Genomic DNA, 26,072 nt, shown 5'->3' with positions numbered 1-26,072 from the left:
ACTGGTAGAACATGCAGAGGAGCTACCTGCAGATGTGAAATGATTGAAGCCTCCTCAGAAAGTACAGTCTACTCTGAACTTTCTTATATACATGGTCTGTGTTGCAGGACCAGTTTACTGTCCAGACACACACCAAGGTACTTATAGTTGTCCACTATCTCCACCTCGTCGCCTCTGATGGACACTGGACATGATTTTGTCCATCACGCCTCATGAGGTCTCATCAACCCAAATCACTACCAGGCAGGTTCTTGAAACTGATACTAACCATTATTTTTTTAACTACATTTTAAAATGTCAAAAATAAATAACCAAAATCTACTTCCTGTTAATGTCAGTGCCATTACTGTTAGATTATTGGGTATCTGTATCTCTTAATATTTAAATAGTATTAATAGCACTTGTATGTTTAAAAAGTATTTTAAAAAAAAAAGAAAAAAAGATTAGATGTAGTTGCTGAAATATTAAAAGAAACTAAAAATGTCCAGAGTTGATACAAACAATGGTCTCAGCAGTTTAGGAGTGGTTACTTGGACGCCCAGTCATCATCTAAGAAAGAGGAACATTTGTGACGAGATGTAGACGCTCTCACATTCTCGGGGTGTTTCTGGGAATGCAGCGACCAGAATCTCACCTTTACTTATCGACTTGTGCTACACGTCCAGGCGGACATTCCTTCCATTTAAGTCACTGTACTGCCAATACTTTAGACGTCCAACATTTCCAGGAGATGAATGACATCGTAAAAATTCAAAGTAAGCAAAAAAAAAAAAAGAAAGCTGGTTTGATGCCGTAAATCTCAAAAACATTTGAGGTCTGGAAAAAGTTGGCCCCGGACAAGCTCTCAGGCCACGGTTCATTTCAGGACTGAAGCGTTTTCCATCATTCGTCTCTTCATTAAAATCATCTGTTCCGGAGAGATTTCACCGCTGGAAGTGGGTCTGCTAAATGTTTCCATTTGCTAGTGCAGCATAAAAGAATGTAAAAAAAAAAAGAAGTAGCTTGCAGTATGTGCAGTTTTTCTTAGTTGCCAGTGTGTGTGTGTTCGTACAAAACTCTCTTTTCATTGAAATATTGACATTAGAAAATTATCTTAAGCCGCGCCCACTGTAGATTAAATCTTGTTGACCATAATCACACCCACTCTGCTGTGATTGGTCAAACATAGAGGTTTGTCACCGCATGTTTGTGAAATTAATTTTATACCACACAGCCCATAATGTATTGTACAATATTTAAATGTAAAAAACTTGACTTATTTGAATTTTCATAGGGGTATTCTGAGCCTCTTGTTCCCTCTTTCCCCCTGACCCGATTGACACTGGTTTCTAGGGACCGTCCTCCAATAAAATAAGTATGAATCATTTTAATTCGTCTTATTTGGCCTTTAACTACAAAAGCAATGGTGATCAATGACAAGGATCCAAGTCTTCTCAGCCTATTGGACTGTTCTACCTTGACCCAAATGAGTTCTTCCCCCCAACCCCCTAACACCTTCACTAGGAGGTCAGAGATGTGTTGATGAAGCTTCATGAAACAGTGTCATGTTGTCCAGAGGTCAGTAGGTGGCGCTATCAGTTTAAAAATTATGTTTCATTAGAACAGTCGTTCAAAACAAGGTCAAATAGTGTAGAGATGCCATCTAGTGGACTCTGAAGATAATGCCACTGTTTCATGAAGCTTCATCAACACATCACTAACCAGTGGTTATCATGGTTTTCTCTAGTTTCCTACCACTGTAAAAAAAAAAGGTAAAGCTTTGAGAGCTTTGAGCTCTCTAAATGTTCTGCCTCTCGCCCTAGGTAGCTGGGATACGCTACACCCAACACAACCCGAAAAGAGAAGAGGCGTTTAAAGTGGATAACGTAATGTTTTAATTAAAACATATATAATTTCTTGAGCTTAAAAGACCGAAAACAAAGTCAAAATCACCTCTCAGGAAAAATGTCTTATTCAAAGATAAAAAACATGTGATTTAATTTCATAATGTGTCTCATATTTACATTCAAAGTCCAAAAAAAATGTCATGTTTCAAGACATTTATAGACAAAAAATACATTTAAATGGCTTGCAAAGAGTAAAGAGTAAAAATGATGTTTCATTAGAACAGTTGTTACAGAGTATATAAACCAACACAGACAGACGAACGGATGGATGAGTAGATTGAAGGCATTATTGAAACGTATATGGTTTAGTGAGGTTTTTGCTAATACTCACCACTAGTTGGCGTTCTTCAGGCAGAAACTATTGTTATCTTGAAAAACCAAACCTCAATTTTTGGCCCACGATTCTCTCGCTCCTTAAATCCCAAGCCATGCACGATGAATCCCGAAAACACGCCTCCATCGGCACAACAGGAAAAAAATTAAAAATGTTTGCTTTCCTTCGCTGCGCCGTCTGAGATGGAACGTTAATAGTGAAAAAAAAAAAAAAAACAAGTCAAGGTTGTACGAATCCTTCTGGTGAGTTCAATTGAGTGTAAGAGGGTTGAGACGACCACGGATGACTTAACACAGACTTCCCAAAGTGGAACGCCGCCTCACTCCGCACAGGTAGAAGCGGTTTGTTTTCTCCAAATTAACCTCACACTACTCCTGCACTGCCTGCGGGAAATTTGTATTACACTTGTAATTTTTCAATCAGACATTGCACGGAGTGTGAAATTCCAGTCCGCGTGCACCCCAAACCCCCCCCCACCCCCTCACCACCACACACCCTCCACCTCAGCCGTCCTTCTCTTTCTCTTCTGTCATAGTCCATTTATAATTTTAAGTAGATTCCAGTCATTTTCATAACAAGATTCTCCTCCGCCAGAGTGTGGTGATGGAGCTCCGCACGCTCCGGCGCCGGGGTGTTCTGCCGGGTCAGAATTAATTACAGAAGCTGTTAAGCACACACCAGCTGTTGTCAACAAATGCAAATGCATTCTCGTTTTCAAGCGGCACCCTCTTGAATCGAGGCAAAGTAAAAGACTGGGAATCTTCGGCGTGTTTGCTAACTACTCTTTTCCCGTCGTCGGGAGCTCGTGACGGCGAGGAAGTGACTCCGGGGTACGACTGATTGCCGAGTTTTTTTAATTAAGGGTTTTTTTCCCCGAGTTTACCGCGGGGGGGACGCTCTCGGTGTGACTTCGTTCATGGACTCAAGGTCAACGACTCACTACATAATGTTACTCTACATTCATTACATGCCTGCAGTTGATTCAGAACTCTGCAGTGAGAATTCTAACCCGCTCTAGTAGAAGAACTCACATTTCTCCGGTCCTTAAAACTCTTCACTGGCTTCCAGTTTCTTTCAGGATCAACATTAAAATTCTGGTTCTTACTTTCAGATCTATTCATGGTCAGGCTCCTCCTTACATCACTGATCTGATCCAGCCTTACACCCCAGCTCGGGCTCTGAGGTCTGTGGATCAGAATCACGCTTCCGGACCAGAGGAGAGAAATCCTTCCAGACTGTTGCTCCTCAGCTTTGGAACGATCTTCCTCTCTCTTTGCGCTTGATGGATCTACTGACTCCTTTAAGAAACATCTTAAGACGTTTCTATTTGTTCAGGCTTTTCCTTGGTTTTCTGGAACTCCTGTGTTGTTCTCAGTATTATCTTGATCTTTAAAGTATATACTTTTTTGAGTATTGTTTTGATTGTTTAAGCGCTTTGTGACCCTGGTCTGGAAAAGCGCTATATAAATAAATATTACTTACTTACTTACTGACTTACTTGTTTCTTACTCAGTTGAGATCAGCACTACTAAATCTGAGTCCAGGGGTATGTTCCAAATTATGCACATCTGGACTTACATTTAATATTCTGAGTGCACAAGTGCATCCCAAAGAGCAGTGTACGAAAATGTAGTGCACAATCCGCACTCAAATGGCAAAATTTTTTAGTGTGGATCGATGGACACTTGTGTTGTTCTCAGTTTTATCTTGACCTTTAAAGTATATACTTTATTGAATATTGTTTTGATTGTTTAAGTGCTTTGTGACCCTGGTCTGGAAAAGCGCTATATGAATATAAATGACTCATTACTTACTTACTTTCCAGCCTCAAGATCCTCCATCTTAGGGACGTAGATGAAGTTAAACTGAAGCTACGTCACTGACGATGCATCTTCGGAGCAGATACCGATACCAGATACTCATTTCACCACAAAACAACACAACTACAACATTTGTAAATCAAGTTACAAATGTGTAAATCAAGTTACACATTTGTAATTCAAGTTGTAAATTTGTAAACCGAGATTCTGTACTAATTTGTACATCAAATACACATTGGTTAAATCAAGTTGCAGATTTGTTAATCAAGTTAATAACATTTGTGAATAAAGTTTAAAAATATAATCAAATGATTTTATTTCACACACACTTTCATGAAATAAAAAACACAAAATAACAATGCTAAAAAAAAATGTGTGGTTTTCTGGCTACACAATACTAGGATCACCTGTTTTCCCTATTGGAAAAAACATATGGTATGTTGTGTTCCTGGAATGTTACCAAAACAATCTTGCTTTAAGTGTTTCTATCTGTTTCACTTCTCTTCACTACAAAGATAAACCAGCAACCTTTCAGCAACAACCTTCTACAAAGTGTGTTTATGTCGCACACAAAAGTTTTGTAATTGGTTCTGCTCAGGTTTGGCTTCACCGTCTTCTACCCTTTGTTCCTACAATGAAAAAATAAAAAAGAAGACAAAGTTGGGTTTCATTTCATTTATTATGGGTTTTTCCTAATTATTCTATTGTCAAGTGTAAAACAAGAGAAAGAAATAAATTAAATTAAACCCAACTTTTTCCATTTTTTATTATTTCAGACTAAATTCAAAAGGTATTATATAAGGGACTGTTTTGAGAGACAAGCCAAATCAATTAACTAACGAAGAAAAAAATGGACGAACATAATACAAAATCTACACTAAGAAAAAAAAAAAAGAATAATCACATTTCGATTTATTTGTATCCTAAATATAAATCATAAAAAACCATCGAAATTTAGTCTAGATTTTCCTTTAGTTTCTTTGGTCTATGTTCTTTATATTTGCACTTTGTCATCCCTTGCACTTTGTTCTTTTTATTTTCCCTTCTTGCATTCTTGTTTTTAAACTGTGCTGTGAACTGGAAACCAAATTTCCTGAAAGAGATCTTCAGAAGGATTAATAAAGTCTATCTAATCTAATCCAATCTAATTCTTAAAGCACATATTAGCTAAATATGTTTTGAACTCATGGCCAGGCAAAAACCTGATGTTTAAAATAAAATGTTAATATACTCACTTGAGTTCAACACATGCTACATGGAATAATTCTCTTGGTTGTAAAAGTGTAACTTTTGGTGCAGTAGAAGTTTCAATCATGACTATAAGCACTTTTTTTTTTTTAAGTCTGAGCCTGAAGAAAGCGTTCCGACCAAATACGTCGAAATCCAGTCGTCTTTAAAAATCCATTAACATCTAAACGACCATTTTATCACCTGTGGTAAAGAAGGATTGTAAAGAAGGAAACAAAAAGTGAAAGAAAGGTGATAAAAAAAGCAGGTATTTCCAGCAAAACTCAAATTACCCTGACGCTAGCCTCAATCTTTTGTTACCTCGCTGTCATAATTCATTCCCACCATGTGCTCGCTTCCCACGCCCCAGCAGCGCCCACTTATCTTTCATGTTCCTGAAAAGGGCAACCAGACGTCGGGAAAGGCCACCCAGCCTCGGCCGTCCAGCAGGCCTGATCTGCCAATCGGCCGTCCCGTTCTCCAGACAGCAGAGTTATTTCCCAGCCCAGTGGAGCAACGCTCGCTGACCTCTGCCTCGACAGTCGCAGTCCAAGGTCCGTCCCAGAGAGCGAGCCTCCAACCACCTCCGCTTATTTATGAGCTGATTTCTCACAGCAATGCATCCATTAGAGACTCAGCAAACTTACATGGAAGTCTTATCAAGAGTGAAGGACACCAGCAGCACCAGTGGGAGTGAAGTACTCGCTGACCTGCTGGCGGCACCGGGTCGTTGCAACAACATTTCTTTAGACCTTGTGTTTTCTTCTCTACTCGTCTATCTTACTGTACATTTATATCAAATTCACATTTGTAAGTGAAGTTCCGCATTTGTAAATGAAGTAACACATTAGTTAATTAAGTTTCGCATTCGTATATCAAGTTCCGCATTTGTAATTTGAGTCACGTATTTGTAAATTAAGTTACACATTTCTATTTCAAGTTACGCATTTGTTTAATCAAGTTACGCATTTTTAATTCAAGTTACGCATTTTTAATTCCAGTTATGCATATGGAATTCAATTTACGCATTTATAAATTAAGTTACACATTTGTTAATTAAGTTACACTTTCGTAAATCAAGTTACGCATTTTTTATTCAAGTTCCGCATTTGTAAATCAAGTTACGCATGTGTGAATTAAGTTATGCATTTGTAAATTAAGTTATGCATTCCTAAATTAAGTTACACATTTGTTAATAAGTTATGCATTTGTAAATCAAGTTACGCATTTGTAAAGTAGTTAGGCATTTTTATTACAAGTTACGCATTTGTAATTCAAGCTACACATTTGGTAATGAAGTTACGCATTTGTAAATTAAGTAACACATTAGTTAATTAAGTTACGCATTCGTATATCAAGTCCCGCATTTGTAATTTGAGTCACGTATTTGTAAATTAAGTTACACATTTCTATTTCACGTTACGCATTTGTTTAATCAAGTTACGCATTTTTAATTCAAGTTACGCATTTTTAATTCCAGTTATGCATATGTAATTCAATTTACGCATTTATAAATTAAGTTACACATTTGTTAATTAAGTTACGCTTTCGTAAATCAAGTTACGCATTTTTTATTCAAGTTACGCATTTATAAATCAAGTTACACATGTGTGAATTAAGTTATGCATTTGTAAATTAAGTTATGCATTCTTAAATTAAGTTACACATTTGTTAATAAGTTATGCATTTGTAAATCAAGTTACGCATTTGTAAATAAAGTTAGGCATTTTTATTACAAGTTACGCATTTGTAATTCAAGTTACACATTTGGTAATGAAGTTACACATTTGTAAATTAAGTAACACATTAGTTAATTAAGTTACGCATTCGTATATCAAGTTCCGCATTTGTAATTTGAGTCACGTATTTGTAAATTAAGTTACACATTAGTTAATTAAGTTACGCATTCGTATATCAAGTTCCGCATTTGTAATTTGAGTCACGTATTTGTAAATTAAGTTACACATTTGTTAATAAGTTATGCATTTGTAAATCACTTTATTTATTTGTAAATCAAGTTACACATGTGTGAATTAAGTTATGCATTCCTAAATTAAGTTACACATTTGTTAATAAGTTATGCATTTGTAAATCAAGTTACGCATTTGTAAATAAAGATAGGCATTTTTATTATAAGTTATGCATTTGTAAATCAAGTTACGCATTTGTAATTGAATATGCGCATTTGTAATTCAAGTTACACATTTGGTAATGAAGTTACACATTTGTAAATTAAGTTACTCATTTGTAAATCAAGTTATGCACTTGTAATTTAAATTACGCATTTCCAATTCAAGTTACGCATTTATAAATCAAGTTACACATTTGTAAATTGAGGAATGCATTAGTAGATCAAGTTAGGCATTTGTAACTCCACTTATGCAGTTGAGGATCTAACAACACATTTGTAAATCAAGTTACAAATTTGTAATTTTCCGTTTCCTTGACAATTAAAAAATAATTAAATTTCACTTAATTTTTCAATGCTCAGTTACAATTGAATTTATTTCTGGGGCTCTTAAGGCAACACTTCCTGGTTAAATGAACAGGTAGAATCATTTGTTTTCCGAGGACAGGTGCGACTCACCTGTGATGGTGACGACGGCGAAGTCTTCTTCGGCCAGCAGGGGGTTGACGAGGATGCAGCTGTAGGTGCAGTTGGGCTCCAGCACCACGTTCAGAACGCTCTTCATGACGAACAGCCCGTCCTCGTTGGCCACGAACGAGGTGGTGATGTTGTCGGTCAGGTTGCGTCCGCCGCCGTCCTGCCAGATGACCCCGGCCTCCGGGTACCCCCCGTACGAGTGGCAGGTCAACGCCAGCTGGTCGCCCGGGCGCAGGTTCGACTCCGGCTCCAGCAGTATCACGGGCTTGGAGTACGGAGCTGAGAAGAGAAACGAAGATTTGAGCGAGGATGAGCGAGTGCGACGAACAACCATCGACTACACACTGGATGTAGATTTGAAGCAGGAGTCTCGCTCGGGAACGCTTTGATACCCCAAAATTCTTAATTATATTTAGTGAGCTTAGCATTACACAGAGCTGGCGTTTGTGTGAAAACTGATGAGGAAAACGGCATCTGCAGTGGATTGTGATGCTCTGCGCTCGCAGGGCTCCGGCACTCAAGGGAACGCTGCCTTTCCTGTGATTAATTTGCATGCAAATATGTTGTTTTTTTAATTGTTTTGTCATGTGTACTCGCAAAATATGGAAATATATCCCAAAAACAAATTGTTCTCCGAGGCTCACGGAGTAAATTATGTCCTTTAAATCACTCAATAAACACACATTTGTCTTTATTTATCCTCTTAGCGTCGTATAATTCAAATAATTAGAATATAAATCTGATTTAACTTCCAGTCAAATAGATAATTGGCTCGTGGACATCGTGACGCAGTATCTTCGTTTTTGAAGTCCGTTAGTATTGTCTGCACTGAAATATATCCTTTGATCGGCTCATCTCTTGAAATGTTACTTCTTTCTAAAAGTGATGGCGCCACCTACTGAGTTCATAATAATATGACACTGCTTCATGAAGCTTCATCAGCCCGTCAAGTACTCATGGACCATTGGAGCAAACGTAGTAGTTGATCCAAGAGACACAATCAGATACCAGATGAATACACTATCCTACTCCTAGTGCCATTAGTACAGTACATGTAAGAAAGACTGCCTTAACCTCAAGTCGTCCTACAACAAAAAAAGATTGTTAATAGTGACGGATTTGTAAATCTTACCTATTTATAAACAAAGTCACACATTTGTTATTCAAGTTACGCATTTTTTAATCAAGTTACACATTTATAAAGCAAGTTACAAATATGTATATCGAGATTTTGATTTGTAAATCAAGTTACACATTTGTAAATCAAGTTTAACATTTGTAAATTGAGTAACGCATTAGTTGATCAAGTTGCACATTTGTAAAAATCAACTTACACATTTCTGGATCAAGTTATACATTTATAAATAAGTTACACATTTGTAAATCAATTTACAAATATGTATATTGAGCTATTCATTTGTAAATTAAGTTACACATTTGTAAATCAAGTTTAACATTTGTAAATTGAGTAACGCATTCATCATTCAAGTAACTATTTCTGTTTCTCACCGATATAAAGCAGTTTGGTGGTTATTTACACACATAAACACTGATTGTAGTGATAAACACACTTGTTGTATAAACAAAGCGGGGCGTGATTACAGCTGGCTGGAGGAGGCGTAAAATAATTATTACGTCATAATGGACTCTCGTAACCTCTCGTTTGCCCAGATTTCAGAGCAACTTTATAAAGTAATAAAGATGGTCATGATGAGAAACTTACTGCGTCTTGGAGAGGAAGACTCAACATTTACTACATGTGAGTCAGGTGAGTTGGGTTTTTCACTTAAGTTGCCCTTTAAAAACATTAGATAAAATGTGAAAAAAGGTAACGAAAATAAATTCCCTAAATTGTTAGATTGCAAGTACAAAATAACCAATGGCTACACGGTGAAAAGCACAAGTGTATGACCACTCTTGCCAGTTATATTTAGCTTCCCTAGCATCGTCTCCGAACATCTGCTCAGCGTATTCCCAACCTGTCGACGACCTCGTCTGAGGAAATGCCAAGCAATTCCTCAGAGCGATGGCGGAGTTCAGCCCCGAGATGGAGGCGGGCGGGCCCGGGACAAAGACGCAGCGTTGTTCAAAACAACAAGAGAGAGGCTAGAGAGGTGAACCGTTAGCCTTCTTCTGAAATCCCCACCATCCCAGTCCCCCGGGTGCCCACGCCGACCCGGCGTCGGCGAAGAAAGAGGGTTGCTGTATTCCCAGAACCAATCAAGGCCCAGCAAACAATACGGTGAAGCTGAGGGCAGGAAGAATAAAGTTGATTTTTTTTTTTTTTTTCAAAGTGGACACAAAGACGGATTCACCAACTTCCGCGGCTGTCCATTCGGCAGAACGCCGCGGGGACTTCCTTCCAGACTTAACGTCCACCGCGTTTAAAAATAGAACATCAATGCATAAAAACTGAGCTAATTTGTCACCGTAGGAGGTTTTGTTTTCTCTCGCCGCCGGGAGGGAGAAGAAAATGTGATTCATTAGCGACAGCGATTGCACCATCGGAGAGTTAAAAAAAAAAAAACCTTCGTATCATTATAAATAAACAAGTGCGACAAACTAGAGTTCGTACGAGCGAAAAGACGGCGTTAGCGATAGCTGATTGAGCGCAACGGCTAATAATCAAATTCAGCAGATATTGACCACAACGGAGACAATCAGGGCCTATTGAGCAAACACAGCGCTAAGCAGCCCACGAGGAGGAAACCGTTCATCACGGACCCTCGTCTCGTGAGGGGAAATTACCCTAAATCAGCCTCTGCATAGGTGAGTGTGCAATACGTTTTATCGCGCTCTATTAGTGTTTGAGTGTATAAACGCTGAGGATGCGATCAATTCGCTGCGTTAAGTGAAATCAGTGGGGGGGTGGAAATCGTTGCGTAACGAGACACGTTTTTTTTCTACGTCTTTATGACTCGCGGTCGAGATGATTCATTCGCTGGACGCTCGACGCAAAAAGGACGTTACGCTTATTCGTCATTAGTGCGCCTCGGCTCGTGAACACGTCGCCTACTATTTATGTGGGTGATCTGGTGATAAAACGGTGATTAAAAATAAACAAACGTTAATTTAGCGCAATGAGGAGAGAACTGATACCAATTGTTTTATTAAAGGGACAGTGGTTCCTTGTTGAAGTTTGCCTTCCGCATACTTTCTTTTACAAGATTTTTTTTTTTATACTAAATATTTAAAGGTCAACTGATCATAAACTCAACTCTCCAGACTCACATGTTTGAAACGTTAAACTCTTCCTCTCCAAGACACAGTAAGTTCCTCATCATGACCATGTTTTCAACTTAATACTTTATAAAGTTGCTCTGAAATCTGGGCGAACGAGAGGTTACGAGAGTCCATTATGACGTAAAAATGGCTTCAACTCAACCTCCAGCCAGCTGTGATCACGCCCTGCTTTGTTTATTCAAAGAGTCCCTTGGAGGCGGAGTCTTCCGGGATTAATGACGCGCGGTGACAAATCTAGAGGTACAAGATCAATTTCAAGACACACTAAAATCAACACATTAGTTACCCTTCAAATAAATTGTTTCAAGCTTCCATCAGGAACAGCAAAGATGTCTATTGTCTTTGTTCACACTATTAGGAAAGTTCCATTTAAACAGCAGATAAATGCATAACTTCAGAACATTCTTATTGTGTTAATAAAACAGTGAAATCCAATGATTCCGTCTACATAGTTGCTCTATTTACGACTGCTGACTGGTCGCTGCGTTTACGGTCAACACATGTTTATGTCAAAATCGATCAATAGCTGTTATTGGTTGGCTGGGCGGCAAAGCATTAAGCGTGCATTGTTGGGTTGAAATAGGTGTAATCCGATAAATGTCGTAGATTTAAAAATTGTTCACTGGAAACTATGCTTTAAGGCGGTTTTCAGAAATAAAACATGGGAGCACCTTAGATATGGAAAATGTTGTTGTTTTTGGTTTGTTTTTTCAAGAATTAACATCTAAATAATTGTATTTTAATTCTAGAGCACCTTTTAGACATTTAGAAAAACAGAAATAAAACAGGAATCATTTCAAAATGACATGATGAGTGCATTAACACTACAAAACTAACAACAATATAATGATGAATAATTAACATTAATTAATGAATACATGATGATCAGTAACTCAAGGTTTCACTGTGTGTTTCAAATAAAAATGCCTTCATTTTAAAGTGTCGAATCATACAGATATACTGTAGTGTTTTAACTGTTGCGTTTCCAAATGACTCACCGGCCACCTGCAGGTAGAAAGCAGAACTCCCGTAGTCCTGCACTCTGACGAAGCACATGTAGCTGCCTTCATCGGCCACCACCACCTTGCTCAGCAGCAGCGAGGCGTTACCCTGGACCAGCTCGGAGGGCACGAGGGCGGTCCGGTTGGCGAACCTCTCGGCCTGGTCCTCCAGCTGGTCCTCGCCCTCCTTGTACGCGTGCACACTGCGCTTGGTGTCGGTCAGCTGCCAGAAGACGGTGATGTCGGACAGGCTGAGCGGGCTGGTGTAGTTGAAGGTGCAGTTGAGCACGGTGTCCCGGCCGTGCAGCGCCACCATCGGCAGATCAGGGACTCGTACTTCCAACACGGCTGTAGAGAGGGAAGATAATCAGTGAAGACGTCCTCGACACACTGGATGGAAACATCTCCACATATTCATATTATTACTGTTTTTACAAGGGGTGTGCATTGGCAAGTATCTTGCAATACAGGAACAACAACATATGTCGCGACACTGTAGTAACAACGATTCACAGAATGATTGTCATACTTAAAAAAGAAGGAAATGTGTCGTAACATAATACACACAAAATGTTTACTATGCCATGTTTAACATTAGTGACGTGTTGATGAGGCTTCATGAAGCAGCTGATGCTGTATCACGATACAGTTTGAAAGACCACTAGATGTCACCCTCAGTGAAAATGATGTTTCATTGAATTAGTAGATCAGAGCCAAAGATTATGAAGCAGAGAGTGACATCTAGTGGTCTTTTAAAATGAAGACACTGTATCATGAAACAACCGATGCTGTATCATGAAGCCTCGCCGACACATTACTCCTAAGCATCTTTATAATTCTATTTTACAAAAGAAGAAATTAAATTAATGCAAATCAAAATGAACTAATTATTTGAATGTAAGTTTTTTTCTGGAATTAATGACGTGGGGTGATGAACCTATCGATTCAGTTCTGTTGAATATCAATATGCTATCAGTGAAAAAAACTAAAAGAAAATAAAATAAATATTTATTGTGTTACATGCCTAGTTTTTATTATGAATTAAGTTATTATTTACAGTAATACTGAAAATGTATCCATCGCTTATTTTTCATGTATATTATATTGTATATAGGAATATTAAGTATATTTATTAAACCTCTTTTAACATTTCTTTTATAATTTTGCTTTTTTTTTTACTTCGATTGATTTTTATCATCTTGTTAACCATTGTGTTATCTGTTAGGAAATGACCATTTTAACTTTAAACGATCATCTGGATTTAAAAGACATTTCAAATAATTACTCGATTAACTGATAATCTTTCATATTTAATTAATATGAAATAATCTTTGCCTTGCATTAATATTCACTGGCTCAGCATTTCATCAGGTCAGGTCAAGCCTAGAATCACACTGAGAAAGACAAAACAATCTCTCAATGGTACCAGCTAGTCAAGGACCAGGACAGACATCTGCGTAAGTCAACTGATAAAACAGATTCTCTCTAGACGACATCAAACTCTGGTAACTTTCCATAAAACCACCACGTGGCACGGCCATCTTAGAAGATAAGTGTTTAGAGTTACTGACCAATCATACAAGCGGAAATGACCAGAGGCGTTTACCTGAATATTCATACTATAAAAGATCCGCCATTTTGTTAGAACTTTGCACTTGGCACTCGAAGACATCTCTGCGAAAGATCTCTGCTTTAGTAAGGCCCATGACTTTTGCATATTTCACTAAACCAGCATTTTCTCTTAAACTCATTCCCGTGTCCGTGTCATTCTTTACCACCACCATGTATCGAGACTGAGGAGGGGTCAGAGACAAAAGCGGTCTATGATTAGGATGGAAGTTTCCGTTTCTCCCAGATCATCTACATTCAAGTCTTACTCTGATTGGAAAATAAACTTTAAGGTATAAAAAGGATACTTAAGATGATGTGGAATCCTCCTGCTACTCTGTGATCTCCACAATGATCGGCTGTGTTTTTGTGTGTAGAAGTTGCGTTTTGGAGGGTGTGTACTGTTTGTCTAGACCCGACCCCGGAGCAGAGAGTCGGCTGCATAATCATCGGGGATTAGTCGCCACCTCAGAGTACATCTATTGTATTCTCCAGAGTCAGCATCCTCCATTGATCCCTGTCTGCTCCGGTACAGACCGGAGACTCTCATCAGCATCACAGGGGAGAGAAAAAGCCAGTTAGCCTCCGGGGCGATACACTCCCTCTTTACTCTGCCTGTCTAATTGTTATAGTCATTGTGGCATTTTAGCCTCCTCACCTCCTGCTCCTGCTTTTTTTTTTTTTATCAGCACCGGTGCCAGCGATGGCTCGCTCTGGCACGAGAGGGATTTGAGTTGCAGGTGCAATAATTTCATCCCACGCAAACACCACTGAAGGTGGTTTATATCTGACAGCTTTAAAAAAAAAAAAAAGAATCCTTCAATCAGTCTAAAGTGATGACAGATATTTAGGACACGCCCAGTGATGTATTCACCTGCAGAAACAGTGACACCCTCTGTTCATCTTGAATATTACAGCTGCAAAATCCGGATTTCCAATCAACAACGTCAAACTTGTGAAACAAATAACACCTGATCTCTCATATATGACTTAAACGATGATTCATGTCATATTAATCATCACATGTATGAACACATCGTACTGCAACCGTTCAGAAAAGAGACTTGTTTAAGTAGAATGTCCAAAATATGTATAAATATAAATACAGACTTGTTAGGTAGGAAGTATAATTTAGAAAATTGGAAAAAGAGAGCCAAAAAAGGTTATGTAGGAAACAGTGATTGAAAAGACCAAAACAGAATTGAACAAAAAAAAGGTTGTTTGATTTGAACGCACAAGAAGTACACTAGAATAATTAGGAAATATGAATCACTAAGCTAAGATGCAATATAAGAAACTTAGCAGTAACTTGATAAAAGGTTGATTGTAGTTCAATAGTTAGTAATAACAAGAAGATGGACAAATAAACGTAGGATAAAAGATCTACTGTTACACATGATGAGCGAAGAAAAAAGTGATGAAGTAGGAAATACAAAATAGACATGTAACTTGAAAGCCAAAACAAAAACAATTGGAAGACAACAAGACAACACACAAGTTGCCCTGGTGAAAATAGGGTAAATTATTGGAAAATATTATATATACTGGATATGGAAAACCTTAATATTAGAGTTAGAAATAAATATAAAAAATATGAAGCACTAAATAGGATTTAGCTGTGGGTTGCAAAAGAAGCCCCATCCATTAAAAACATCCAAATGCTTCCATACTGCTTGTACTACATTGTTAAGAAAAACATTAAACAAGTATATATCTTAAGCTTGTTTGTAGCAGAAGCTAAAAGGCTAAGATGCTACACAGAAAGGAAACACTCACGCTTTTACAATCAAAAACAATACAAAGTTAAAATAGATACTTTAAAAGGTCAAGATAACAGCAGAGTTTTAAGAATCAGAGAAATGCGAGTTCTCCTACTAGAGCAGGTCAGAATTCTCGCTTTAGAGTTTTGAATTAACTGCAATTGAAACAACTTCTTCTTGTTTAGACACTTAAAGAGCTCAGCCTTTCATTGTAGTTGGACAAAATAATTGACAGTCAAATGTATATACATTTCTGCCTGGAACATCAAAAAGACACAAAACCCTGAAAATAATCCCAACACTAAGTGGAAATTAGTGTGAGTAGAACATGAATAAAATTTTGAATTTGAAAAGTTTGCTACAGCAGGGGTAAAGAACTCGCATCCATAAAAGTGGATGATCAGAAGGAACCAGGTGAATTAGAAAGGCCGACATTAACCCACAATGGCTGAGTAAGGACAAACTCTTTGAAGTGATAAAAAATACTTGATAAATCAGACAGAAACTATTTGAATACACACGTCTTTGTAAACCAGAAGGGTTTTCAAAAAAGTCTGGAAAACTCAACTAACTTGGGCTTTAGCATCTCAAACTATCTGTGTAAGAAAACAACTATCATTGAATTGCTTAATACAGTCCACGTTGGACAGACATTACAAATATTAGTTGAGTATACACAAAGAACACTTGAAGTCTTTCAACCTGGAGCAAACACAAGAGGTCTATCTCAGTTTCCAGTCACGAAGCTATTCCCCGAGCCCCGTGGCGAAAGCAGCTGAGGGTTTTCTTCTTTGCTCTGATTACAGAAGCTGTCCTGGTGCTGTGGGAAGTTTCCGCGGCTCCACATTGTGCCAGAATCTCCTCAGCCGGGCTACGAGGCTGCAAACAATACAGATGAGCTGCTGGGGGAAAACTAGCAGGGGCTGGAGCAATTGTGCCACCGCCTACAGGGAAAACCCAGAGTGCATTTCTTCGCAACCTTTACGATAATGAACATGGAGCTGGTGGGATTCTTTTTTTTTTGTTTGTTTGTTTCTTTTTTTTGGGGGGGAGATGAGGGGTTCGGGATGGGGGGATCAGCGCCAACCTTCGCCTATGTGATGTGCATATTATGGGGAAGATGAGAAAGCAACAATTAAATCAGTCCCGGAGCAAGTGTGCAGTGATTCACAACACTGAGCTCGTGCACGAGGACGGGAGGAGAGAGAAGCGCCGACATCAATCATCGCACAAAGAAAGATAATGTCTGGAAACTTGCCAGCGAAGAGTATCACTCACTCCTCCGAACACTCCCCCCCCCGACTTCACTCGACACATCCTCGCACCTGCCTCGCCTTCTGGTTTCGCTTTCATGAGCGGGTGGAATCGAGGGGTTAAACAGGGACGGTGTGTTCAGTGGAGACGGAGACTCGCTGGGAAGAGGGAACAGTGGGGAGGCAGCTTACATCGCCCCGAGGATCAGAGCGCAGGTCGAACCGGGACACCTTGAACGCCATGGAAACAGAACACCTGACCACTTGACTTCAGATACAACACTTTGGTGTGTAGCATCTCGCTGGAGAGGACGTTATTTAAGACGTTTAGAAAATGTTTGCTGGTTTCTCGTTTCATTTTCCGTCAGACCGATATCCTCTCTTTCTTGTAGTCGTCACAGATGACTGAAGAAGAAATTCCACGAGCTAGTGGATGAAAATGTGATGACGTCGAGTTAGCGACAGTCTCGAGACTTTTGATATTCAATGCGGTCCATGACTTCTGTCACATTCTCAAACTTCTCAGTGAATTAAAGCGAGCGGTGAAGGCGTGTCTGAGAGTGAACCCCAACATCGATCCAGTTGCCAACATTTTGTTTTACTTCGTAGAGGTGAAATACTGTTCATCGACTCAGGCTCCGTGGCTTGTTTAACTTTCCAAACTCGCTGTTTACCGTGGCGGCCTGTTCAAACAGCCATGAGGGGAGCTGCACAGACACCAGTGCAGGTAACACGACTCTACTCGGAGCAGACCTTTTGGTGAGGTTGTTTCGATATCAGGAAATCATTACACATCAAAAACACCAGGTATGTGTTTGTATTTGTTTGAAATCTCTCTTATAAAATAACTAGTAAGTGGGTGAACAGTCAGTGACTCCTGTTAAACCACTGTCATTGATCACGACTAGTCCTTTTGCTTCATAATCTTTGACTCTGATCTACTAATTCAATCTAGTGGTCTTTCAAAGTGTATCGTGATACATCATCAGCTGCTTCATGAACCCATCACCAATATGTGGTCTAAGGATCTTGTTGTGTCTTGATTGATTTTATAGTAAAAATCAATCATTATGGAATGAAGTTCTAATCGTTTTTTCTTTGTTCCTTCGTTTGTTTCTTGATGTTTTGTTGTATTGCCAATATGATACGATGCGGTGTGAGAGCCATCGCGCACAGTTCAGATTCAAACAATGCCATGGATCCTTTATATTATGTTGGCAGCTCAACAAACCTGCAACATGGCATTCATTTATTAGAATTCCATTGTTACTGCTGTGAATAAATTTGAGTGCTCTGCCTGAACAAACTGAATTATGTCATTTATTATTATTATTATTATCTGTTTTTCTCTATTGAAAACAACCATTAACACAGTGGATACATTCCTCAAAATATTAAATCAGAATTTTGCTTTTAAGGTTAGAAAGCTGACTTCAGTCATACATTCTCAAACCCTCACTAACTGTATCTAATAATAACATATCAAAACCTAATTCTCTTATAATGAAGTCATATCGGGAGCAAATTGCTTTTGAATTAAATCATATTGTGAAGAAAGCAATTTGTATCACATCAGGTCATTTCAATGTATCGCATCGTATCGTCAGGTCATTTTCAATGTATCACATCGTATCATCAGGTAGTTTCAGTGTATTGCATCGTAGCGTCAGGTGATTTCAGTGTATTGCATTGTATCGCCAGGTAATTTCAGTGTATCGCATCGTATCGTCCAAGGATTTCTGTGAATCGCATCGTAGTGTAACGCATTGTATCGTCAGTTAACTTCTTTGTATCGCATCATATCGTCAGGTAATTTCAGTGTATCGCATCATATGGTCCAAGGATTTCTGTGAATCGCATCGTAGTGTAACGCATTGTATCGTCAGTTAACTTCTTTGTATCGCATCATATCGTCAGGTAATTTCAGTGTATCGCATCATATGGTCCAAGGATTTCTGTGAATCGCATCGTAGTGTAACGCATTGTATCGTCAGTTAACTTCTTTGTATCGCATCATATCGTCAGGTAATTTCAGTGTATCGCATCATATGGTCTAAGGATTTCTGTGAATCGCATCGTAGTGTATTGCATTGTATCGTCAGGTAATTTCTTTGTATCGCATTGTATCACCAGATCATTTCAGTGTATCGCATCGTATCGTCTAAGGATTTCTATGAATCGCATCGTAGTGTAACACATTGTATCGTCAGTTAACTTCTTTGTATCGCATCATATCGTCAGGTAATTTCATTGATCGCATCATATGGTCCAAGGATTTCTGTGAATCGCATCGTAGTGTATCGCATTGTATCATCAGGTAATTTTTTTTGTATCGCATCGTATCATCAGGTAATTTCAGTATCGCATCGTATCGTCCAAGGATTTCTGTGAGTCGCATCGTAGTGTATCGTATCGCTGCCAGTGTATCGAGATGCGTATCGAATCGGCATTCATTTGTTTTTAACCACCATCATGTAACTATGGTTACACACTTTTTATTTTGTGTCTTTAAGCACGGTACAAAGAAGAGGATTTTATTTTTAGGACCTGCTCCACTCTGATACCCAGCGAGCCAAGTCAGCAATAAAAAGGTGACGTCAACTGTCAGCCGGTCACTGATTGGACAGAGAGTGACATCACTGAAGAGTGACTTCAGCACGACTCACAAAAAACAAACCCGCATTTAAAAAAGATAAATGCGAGAAGGAGTATGATATGCTGGCTGTGATTTGGTAAGAAGGTAGCAGCGCAGAAGGAAACACAACACAACAGTAAAGTGGAGTTGAATAGAGCTGGAACTGTGTCGTAGAAAAGCTTGAATTGTTACCGACAGTTATAACAGCCACAGACTGCTGTAACTTTGCTGCAATGAAAGGGAATGTGGTCCTTCAGAATGCCGGGTTGTTTCTGATAACCTCTTATTACTCTGAGGTTTTGGGACGTTGGCACGAAACTTTGCTGAAGATTTCTAACCCAGGAGACTAATAAATTATCTCCTCATCTCATGTGCTTCACCCACCACCCTGGCATCGATGAAGACATCCTCAGAAGGGCAGACTGGAAGACGTCAGGCTTCGGAAGATTTATACGCTGCACTTTGTCTTTATGGGCCTCGGCGCTGTTCGAGTGCCTGCGAGACAGAGGCGTCCACTTTCACAGCCGACATGAAATAAACTCATTACAGCCTTTTGTGGGCAACTGGCAACGAGCCTCGCTTAGCAGTGAGACGCTGACTAGTCTCCGAGTAATGCCACTTCCCTTACACCCGCCGACTTGTCACCGCCGCACACTTGTGACACGGTTGTCGCAACACTTTCTTCCACTCCGCCAGAAGAAGGTGTGCGAAGGACCGAGAGCATGACGACACGAGGAGTGTGGGCTGACAGGCGGCAAAAGGGAGGGTTGGCGTACACAGGAGTTTTATAATGTTTGCAGTGCGATGCACATGGGTAAATAAAAAGAAAACACGTCTTACATCAGGGCTGGCGGAGGGAGAGCGGTGGTCTGTTGCACTTTGAAAAATACAGACACATATAACAGCAGCTGGTCTTAGTGAGCAGCAACTAGAAATAAACTGCCAGTGTAACTATGTGGTAGTGAAAAGGCCTCAACAACATCTAATGAGGTATCATGATACATAGACCTTCTTTTGAAACGCCACTAGATGACACTGCAAGAATGGAAATGCTACGAGGTTTTATTCTACCAATTGTAGAGCCAAAGTTATAAAGCAGAGAGTGACATGAAGTCTCATCAAACCATTGCTACTAAATATCATTAGGTTATTAAATGTGGCCTTGACAGTGACTGAAAGTGCTACTTGGTTCTTTCACGGTGTGGGTGGAGTTCTTGTCAAGAGTGTCTCCTCCTGATAAGTTTAGCCTCTACTACACAACCACCGTCCTCATCTCTAGTTCATGCCAACTTTTGACGTCTCCTATTTTCTGTGGCATTTTTCATCCCTGTCTTGATTATCTCACTCGTCACTAGTGATGTGTTCATGAAGCCTCATGAGGCAGGTAATGCTGTATCATGATACAGTTTAAAAGGCCACCAAATGTCACCCTCAGTGAACACGATGCCAGGTTTCATTTAATTAGTAGATCAGGGCCAGAGATTATAACGCAGAGAGTGACATCTAGTGGCCAGCTCACCAATATCAACCTCATTGGTTGTCTTCCCCATTGTCCTTTTCCAACAGTATTTGTCCAACATCTTTACCCACCTTGCCGGATTCTCCTGAACTGGACTTTGCATGTTTTGCCTTCCTCACCAACATCTCTTGCCTCATCTTTCTCTTGACTTCACAGGATTCCTTCGCTTACACCTTTCCAATAAGTCCGCCTCCTCACTCATTATTGATCACCTGGCCTGTGTTCATCCGGTCATCATTGGACCGATCGACACCAATAGCCTCACCACGACTGGCAGGTCATTAATCACCATATACTGCATTTAGTTTGGCAAGACCCTAGGTAAGAGATGCCCCCCTTGTGCCTCGAAGACGTACAACTCAGCCAAAGAGGCCATGGTTTATCTGTACGTCCACTAATAAAACAACCCAAAAACTGACTGTATACATCCTAAAAAATAGAATAAAAGAGAATCTGATAATGTGACAATGACCATATGATTAGAGGTGAGGGGCTGATAAAGCAAGTCTAGACTATAGAGCAGAGAGAACCATCTAGTAGGCTCTGAAAATAATGACACCGTTTCATTAAGCTATACCATTCCAACATTTATAACCACCAATGGACTTGTAAATCTTTTAAATATTCCCCTATTTTCTTATTTGTTTACGGCGTGAGTTATCTGAGCAATTTCCGCAACACTTTTGCCACCTGCGGTTTAATTGAGCCCATAATAATTTGACATCATACTTACGGCATCAATTATACATTGTACAGAGCGATTGTAACAAACTAGAAATGGGTGAAAATCATGGCATAATTGCAAATAAGTGCTTTGGTTTTTATATTTATTGCAGTCTAACAGGGTAAGTGTTATCCTTCAATGTCATCATTGAGCCTTCCGGTTGTCAAAAAAACAACCTTATAACAGTGTCTTGTTCCTAGTAGTGGTGGGCAGTGGGTGGCGCTCTTAAATTTAAGAAATATGTGAGGTTTCATTCAAATGGTTGGGTAAAGAAAATAATTTAGAGCAAAGTGACATCCAGAGGGTTTTGAAAATAAGCACAATGCTTCATGAAGCTTCATCAGCCTAAAGCAGGGGTGGGCAATTATAATTCTTAAAGGGCCACATTAAATTCTGTGAATGTTGTTAGGGGCCGTCAAGCAAAAAGAAAAGATGAAAAATTCCCTAAAAAAAGGACATTCGTCATTAGTAAGTAAGTAAGTAAGTAATTTGTATTTATACAGCGCTTTTCCAGACCAGGGTCACAAAGCGCTTAAACAATCAAAATAATACTCAATAAAGTATATACTTTAAAGGTCAAGATAACACGGAGAACAACACAGGAGTCTCAGAAAATCAGGGAAAAACACGAATAAAAGTGTATTGAGATGTTTCTTGAAGGAGTCAGTAGATCATCAAACACAGAGATGGTTCCAAAGCTTAGGAGCAACAGTCTGGAAGGATTTCTCTCCTCTGGTCCGGAAGTTCAGGAACCATCAGTAGATTCTGATCCACGGACCTCAGAGCCCGAGCTGGGGTGTAAGGCTGGATCAGGGCGTGACATTTATTAAGCTAAATAAGCTACAATTTTATTCTTGTATATATAAGTTTTTTTCAAAACATTTCTTCAGCTACCTTAAAAAAAAAATGTTTTGAGGGATTAATATATACTCGAAAAATTACACACAAGAAAGGAGGGAAAAAGTAAATAAGTGTGAAAATGTAAATAAATAGTAAATACAAAATACATTTGTTAATGCATTAAAAACCATTTATACATGACCATACTTTGAAATTACGAGGGTCGCATAAATACAGTCAAAGGGCCACATGGTCACTTTGTCCTGGTCCGGCCTAAAGTGATAAAGCATCATGACACATCGTCACCAGATGGCTCTAAATTGAAAAATGTCAATAAGACTGCTCATATTTTTAGAGTGAGCCACCTGCCGAACACTGAAAAATGAAGATTTGCGAAGCTTCATGAAGCCTCATTAGCCCATCACTATACTTTTTCACCCCTGCAACAGAAAGGGTAGAAGTAAAGTGAATCCCACTTAATGATTGTGTTCTATATGTGAGAGTCAGGCTCATTAATGTTGGGAATGACCTTTTAATCACCAGCCCTGAGGAATGACTTGTCTGAACTGAGAAGTCTAAAAAAACGCTCAAACTGACAGACACGATAAACGATCCGATGGATTTTAAACGGATTGACGTGGAAGGAATTTGTCGGACAAAGTACGGAACCTCGACACTAACCTGAGGATGATGTGTCTTGTCTCCCTCCGTTGTTGACACGTCCATGTGTCATGACAACAAGAAGGAAACTAAAATCTAATCAACGAGGGCTGATGCAACCACGGGAAACCGCGGCACACAAAGACGGGTCGTATTAAATAATGTGACGCAATCGGCAAAATTGTGCGTCGACGGCTAAGAGGTGTAACTCTTGTTTTCTGAGGTTTTTAGTGTGAGCATAAACAACGCCTTCTTCTACAATACGAAGAGTATGAACTGGCAAAGGATCCGTGTGTGAAACAAATAAGTGGTTGAAATCTTCAATCTTTTCAGGCACCATCTGAGCAGAAGCACCGGTTTGAAACTAACCTAAATGAATGATATCCAGCCTACGTTTGAGACATCTAAGAAAAAATATTATACTTACAGTCATGATTTAATGACATTTTCGATAGTGATGTGGCCTCATGGAACAGCCGTGTGATAAAGATACTGCATCATGATAAAGTGTCTTCAGTTTTTCAGGAAACAGTAGCGTTGGACTGATGAAGCTTCATGAAACAGTGTCATGTTGTTCAGAGGTCAGTAGGTGGCGCCGTAAGTTTAAAAAGGATGTTTCATTAGAACAGTTCAAAACAAAGGGAAATAGTGCAGAGACGCCATCTAGTGGACTCTGAAAATAGCAACACTGCCCCGTGAAGCTTCATGAGACCATCACTAGGAAAAGGCTATACATATAGTTGAAACACTGCTATTACAAGAGCATATTAGTGAAGGTTTGGTTTGGCTAATGAAAGAGCTGATGAGGTATCACGATACAGTGTCTTCAGTGTCTCAGGAAACGGTAGTGATGGTCTGATGAAGCTTCATGAAGCAGTGTCAAGTTGGCGCCATCAGTTTAAAAATGAAGTGATGTTTCATTAGAACAGGAAAATAGTACAAAGACCGCCATCTAATGGACTCTGAAAATAATAACAGTTTCATGAAGCTTCATGAGACCAGTGTCTTCGGTATCTCGGTAAAATTTAAAGTATAAATAGATATCATAATCTAGAATGGTGAGGTTTCATGATACAGGGACTTCAGTTTGGAGGCCACTATAATACCCTCTGTTTGAAAATGATAACGGGTTTTATTTATTTATTAGATAGAACCACATAATATAAAGCAGAGAGTGCCATCTAGTGGCCTTTCAAAACGAAGACACTGTATCGTGATACCTCATCAGCCATTTCATGAGACAAACCAACCCATCATCTGCTTGGTAAATATATATATATATATATATATATATATATATATATATTCAAAGGACAAAAGGGAGCCTGAGCTAAAGATGTCATGATGAAGCTTCATGAAAATCATTTTTTTCAGAACTCACTGGCACAAAGGTTTAAAAAAATGTGTGATGTTTCAGTAGAATAGTTGTCTGAAGCGACAGATCATAGAGCAGAGAGTGACATGTGAAAATAAAAACACTGTTTCATGAAGCTTCACAAGCACATCTCTACCAAAATCAATAGAATCAGAGAGAAGTATCTTGTCTAAGTTACTTTAAGTTACGTGAATTACTATCAAATATTATGTATTATTGTGTAAAAAAAAAGTTCTATCCAACTTGTGAAGTCTGTGCAGTGAAAAAAAGGTTTAAACTTCTACACAAAATAATCTTTGATATGTCGACTCCCAGCATGCATCTCATCATGTTTCGCCCGATGGGGACGAAGGATCTACGCCATTGTCTCAGACGAGACAGCGAAGGTGAAGCGTCTGTCCTCACGTTTGTCGTCTCTTAAAGAAGAACAAATCGAAGTGAACGCAACCCAAACAAACAGAAGCCTTAATACATATTCCCCACACAAACACACACAGACTCACACGCAGACACCCAAAGGCCAGGAGACACATTGATATTCCGCACTTGTATGATTCCTGACAGCTCAACGGCAACACAGTCTGAGGAATTGGACACGAGCGTCGTGACACTACAATGAAGACGCTGCTCAGAAGCAGCTCTGGAGCCAAGAGGTTCAGCGTCACCATCACACAATACAACAAACATGCTTTTCAACAATTATGTGACACGTGTTCGAGGCTGGAGTTCAACGACAATCACAGTCTTCAATTTCGCCTCCGGGAGTTCAATAAATATCTATTTATTTGTCCGTCTATCTGCCTAACTGGGAGGAAGATCATTAAACTAAAGTAGTAAAAATGTGTATTAGGTCTGTGTATATATATACTGTATATATATACTGTATATATATATATATATAGATACATATTTATATAATATAACATTTTTTTCATTATATTTTCTTCCTTTATAAGGAGTAAAGAATAAAGTTAACTCCTTATGAAGGAATAAGATTTTATTTTTTAACGGAAGGAATGAATATTAAACATTAATAGTAAATAAAAATAATAACTAGAAGGAAAAACACTATTTTACATTTAAAGAAAATTATAAAAATATATATTTCATTCTAAATAACATATTTCTTTTCCTGTAATTTTTCCATTTTTTAAATTTTATTCTTATGTTTTTCTTTCCCTTTTTCTTCTTCTTCTTTTCTTCTTTTCCTTAATAACATTTTTTTTTACTGTATCATTTTCTTTTTTTTTTTACATTTGTTTGTTTTCCTTTTCTTAATAACAGTTTTTCAACCGTATCATTTATCAAAAAGATATATTTCTTTTTCTTGTTCATTTCTTTTTTTTTTAGCTTATTTGTTTTCCTCTTTTTTTTTTTAAATGATCAGTTTAAAGTTTTAAGGGAACACATAATACACTAATACAAATATTTATTGTATGTAAGTAAGTAGCTTATATATATTTATTCTATATTCTAAAAATATATATATGATGATAACCAGACCCCTAAATTAAAACCAAACAGTGACAAACCTTCACACGTTTATTAACATTTCAATTAAATAAGATTGTAACTGTATCAG

At 38.7% G+C, this 26,072-nt stretch overlaps 1 protein-coding gene across 1 annotated transcript in view; it reads right to left on the bottom strand.

Moving 5' to 3' along the window:
- Positions 1–26,072, bottom strand: part of cd276 (CD276 molecule) — a 135,647-nt gene that overhangs the window by 79,520 nt on the left and 30,055 nt on the right. The window contains exons 3-4 of the mRNA XM_087793161.1: positions 12,114–12,464; positions 7,855–8,151 (exon numbers count right to left, since the gene is read on the bottom strand). Coding sequence (XP_087649287.1) covers positions 7,855–8,151; positions 12,114–12,464 — 648 coding nt within the window. The remainder of the gene's footprint in view (positions 1–7,854; positions 8,152–12,113; positions 12,465–26,072) is intronic.

Source organism: Callionymus lyra, chromosome 6 (assembly GCF_982586985.1).
Source record: "Callionymus lyra chromosome 6, fCalLyr1.hap1.1, whole genome shotgun sequence".
Taxonomy (NCBI): domain Eukaryota; kingdom Metazoa; phylum Chordata; class Actinopteri; order Syngnathiformes; family Callionymidae; genus Callionymus; species Callionymus lyra.
This window is presented reverse-complemented; position numbering and strand designations above follow the sequence as displayed.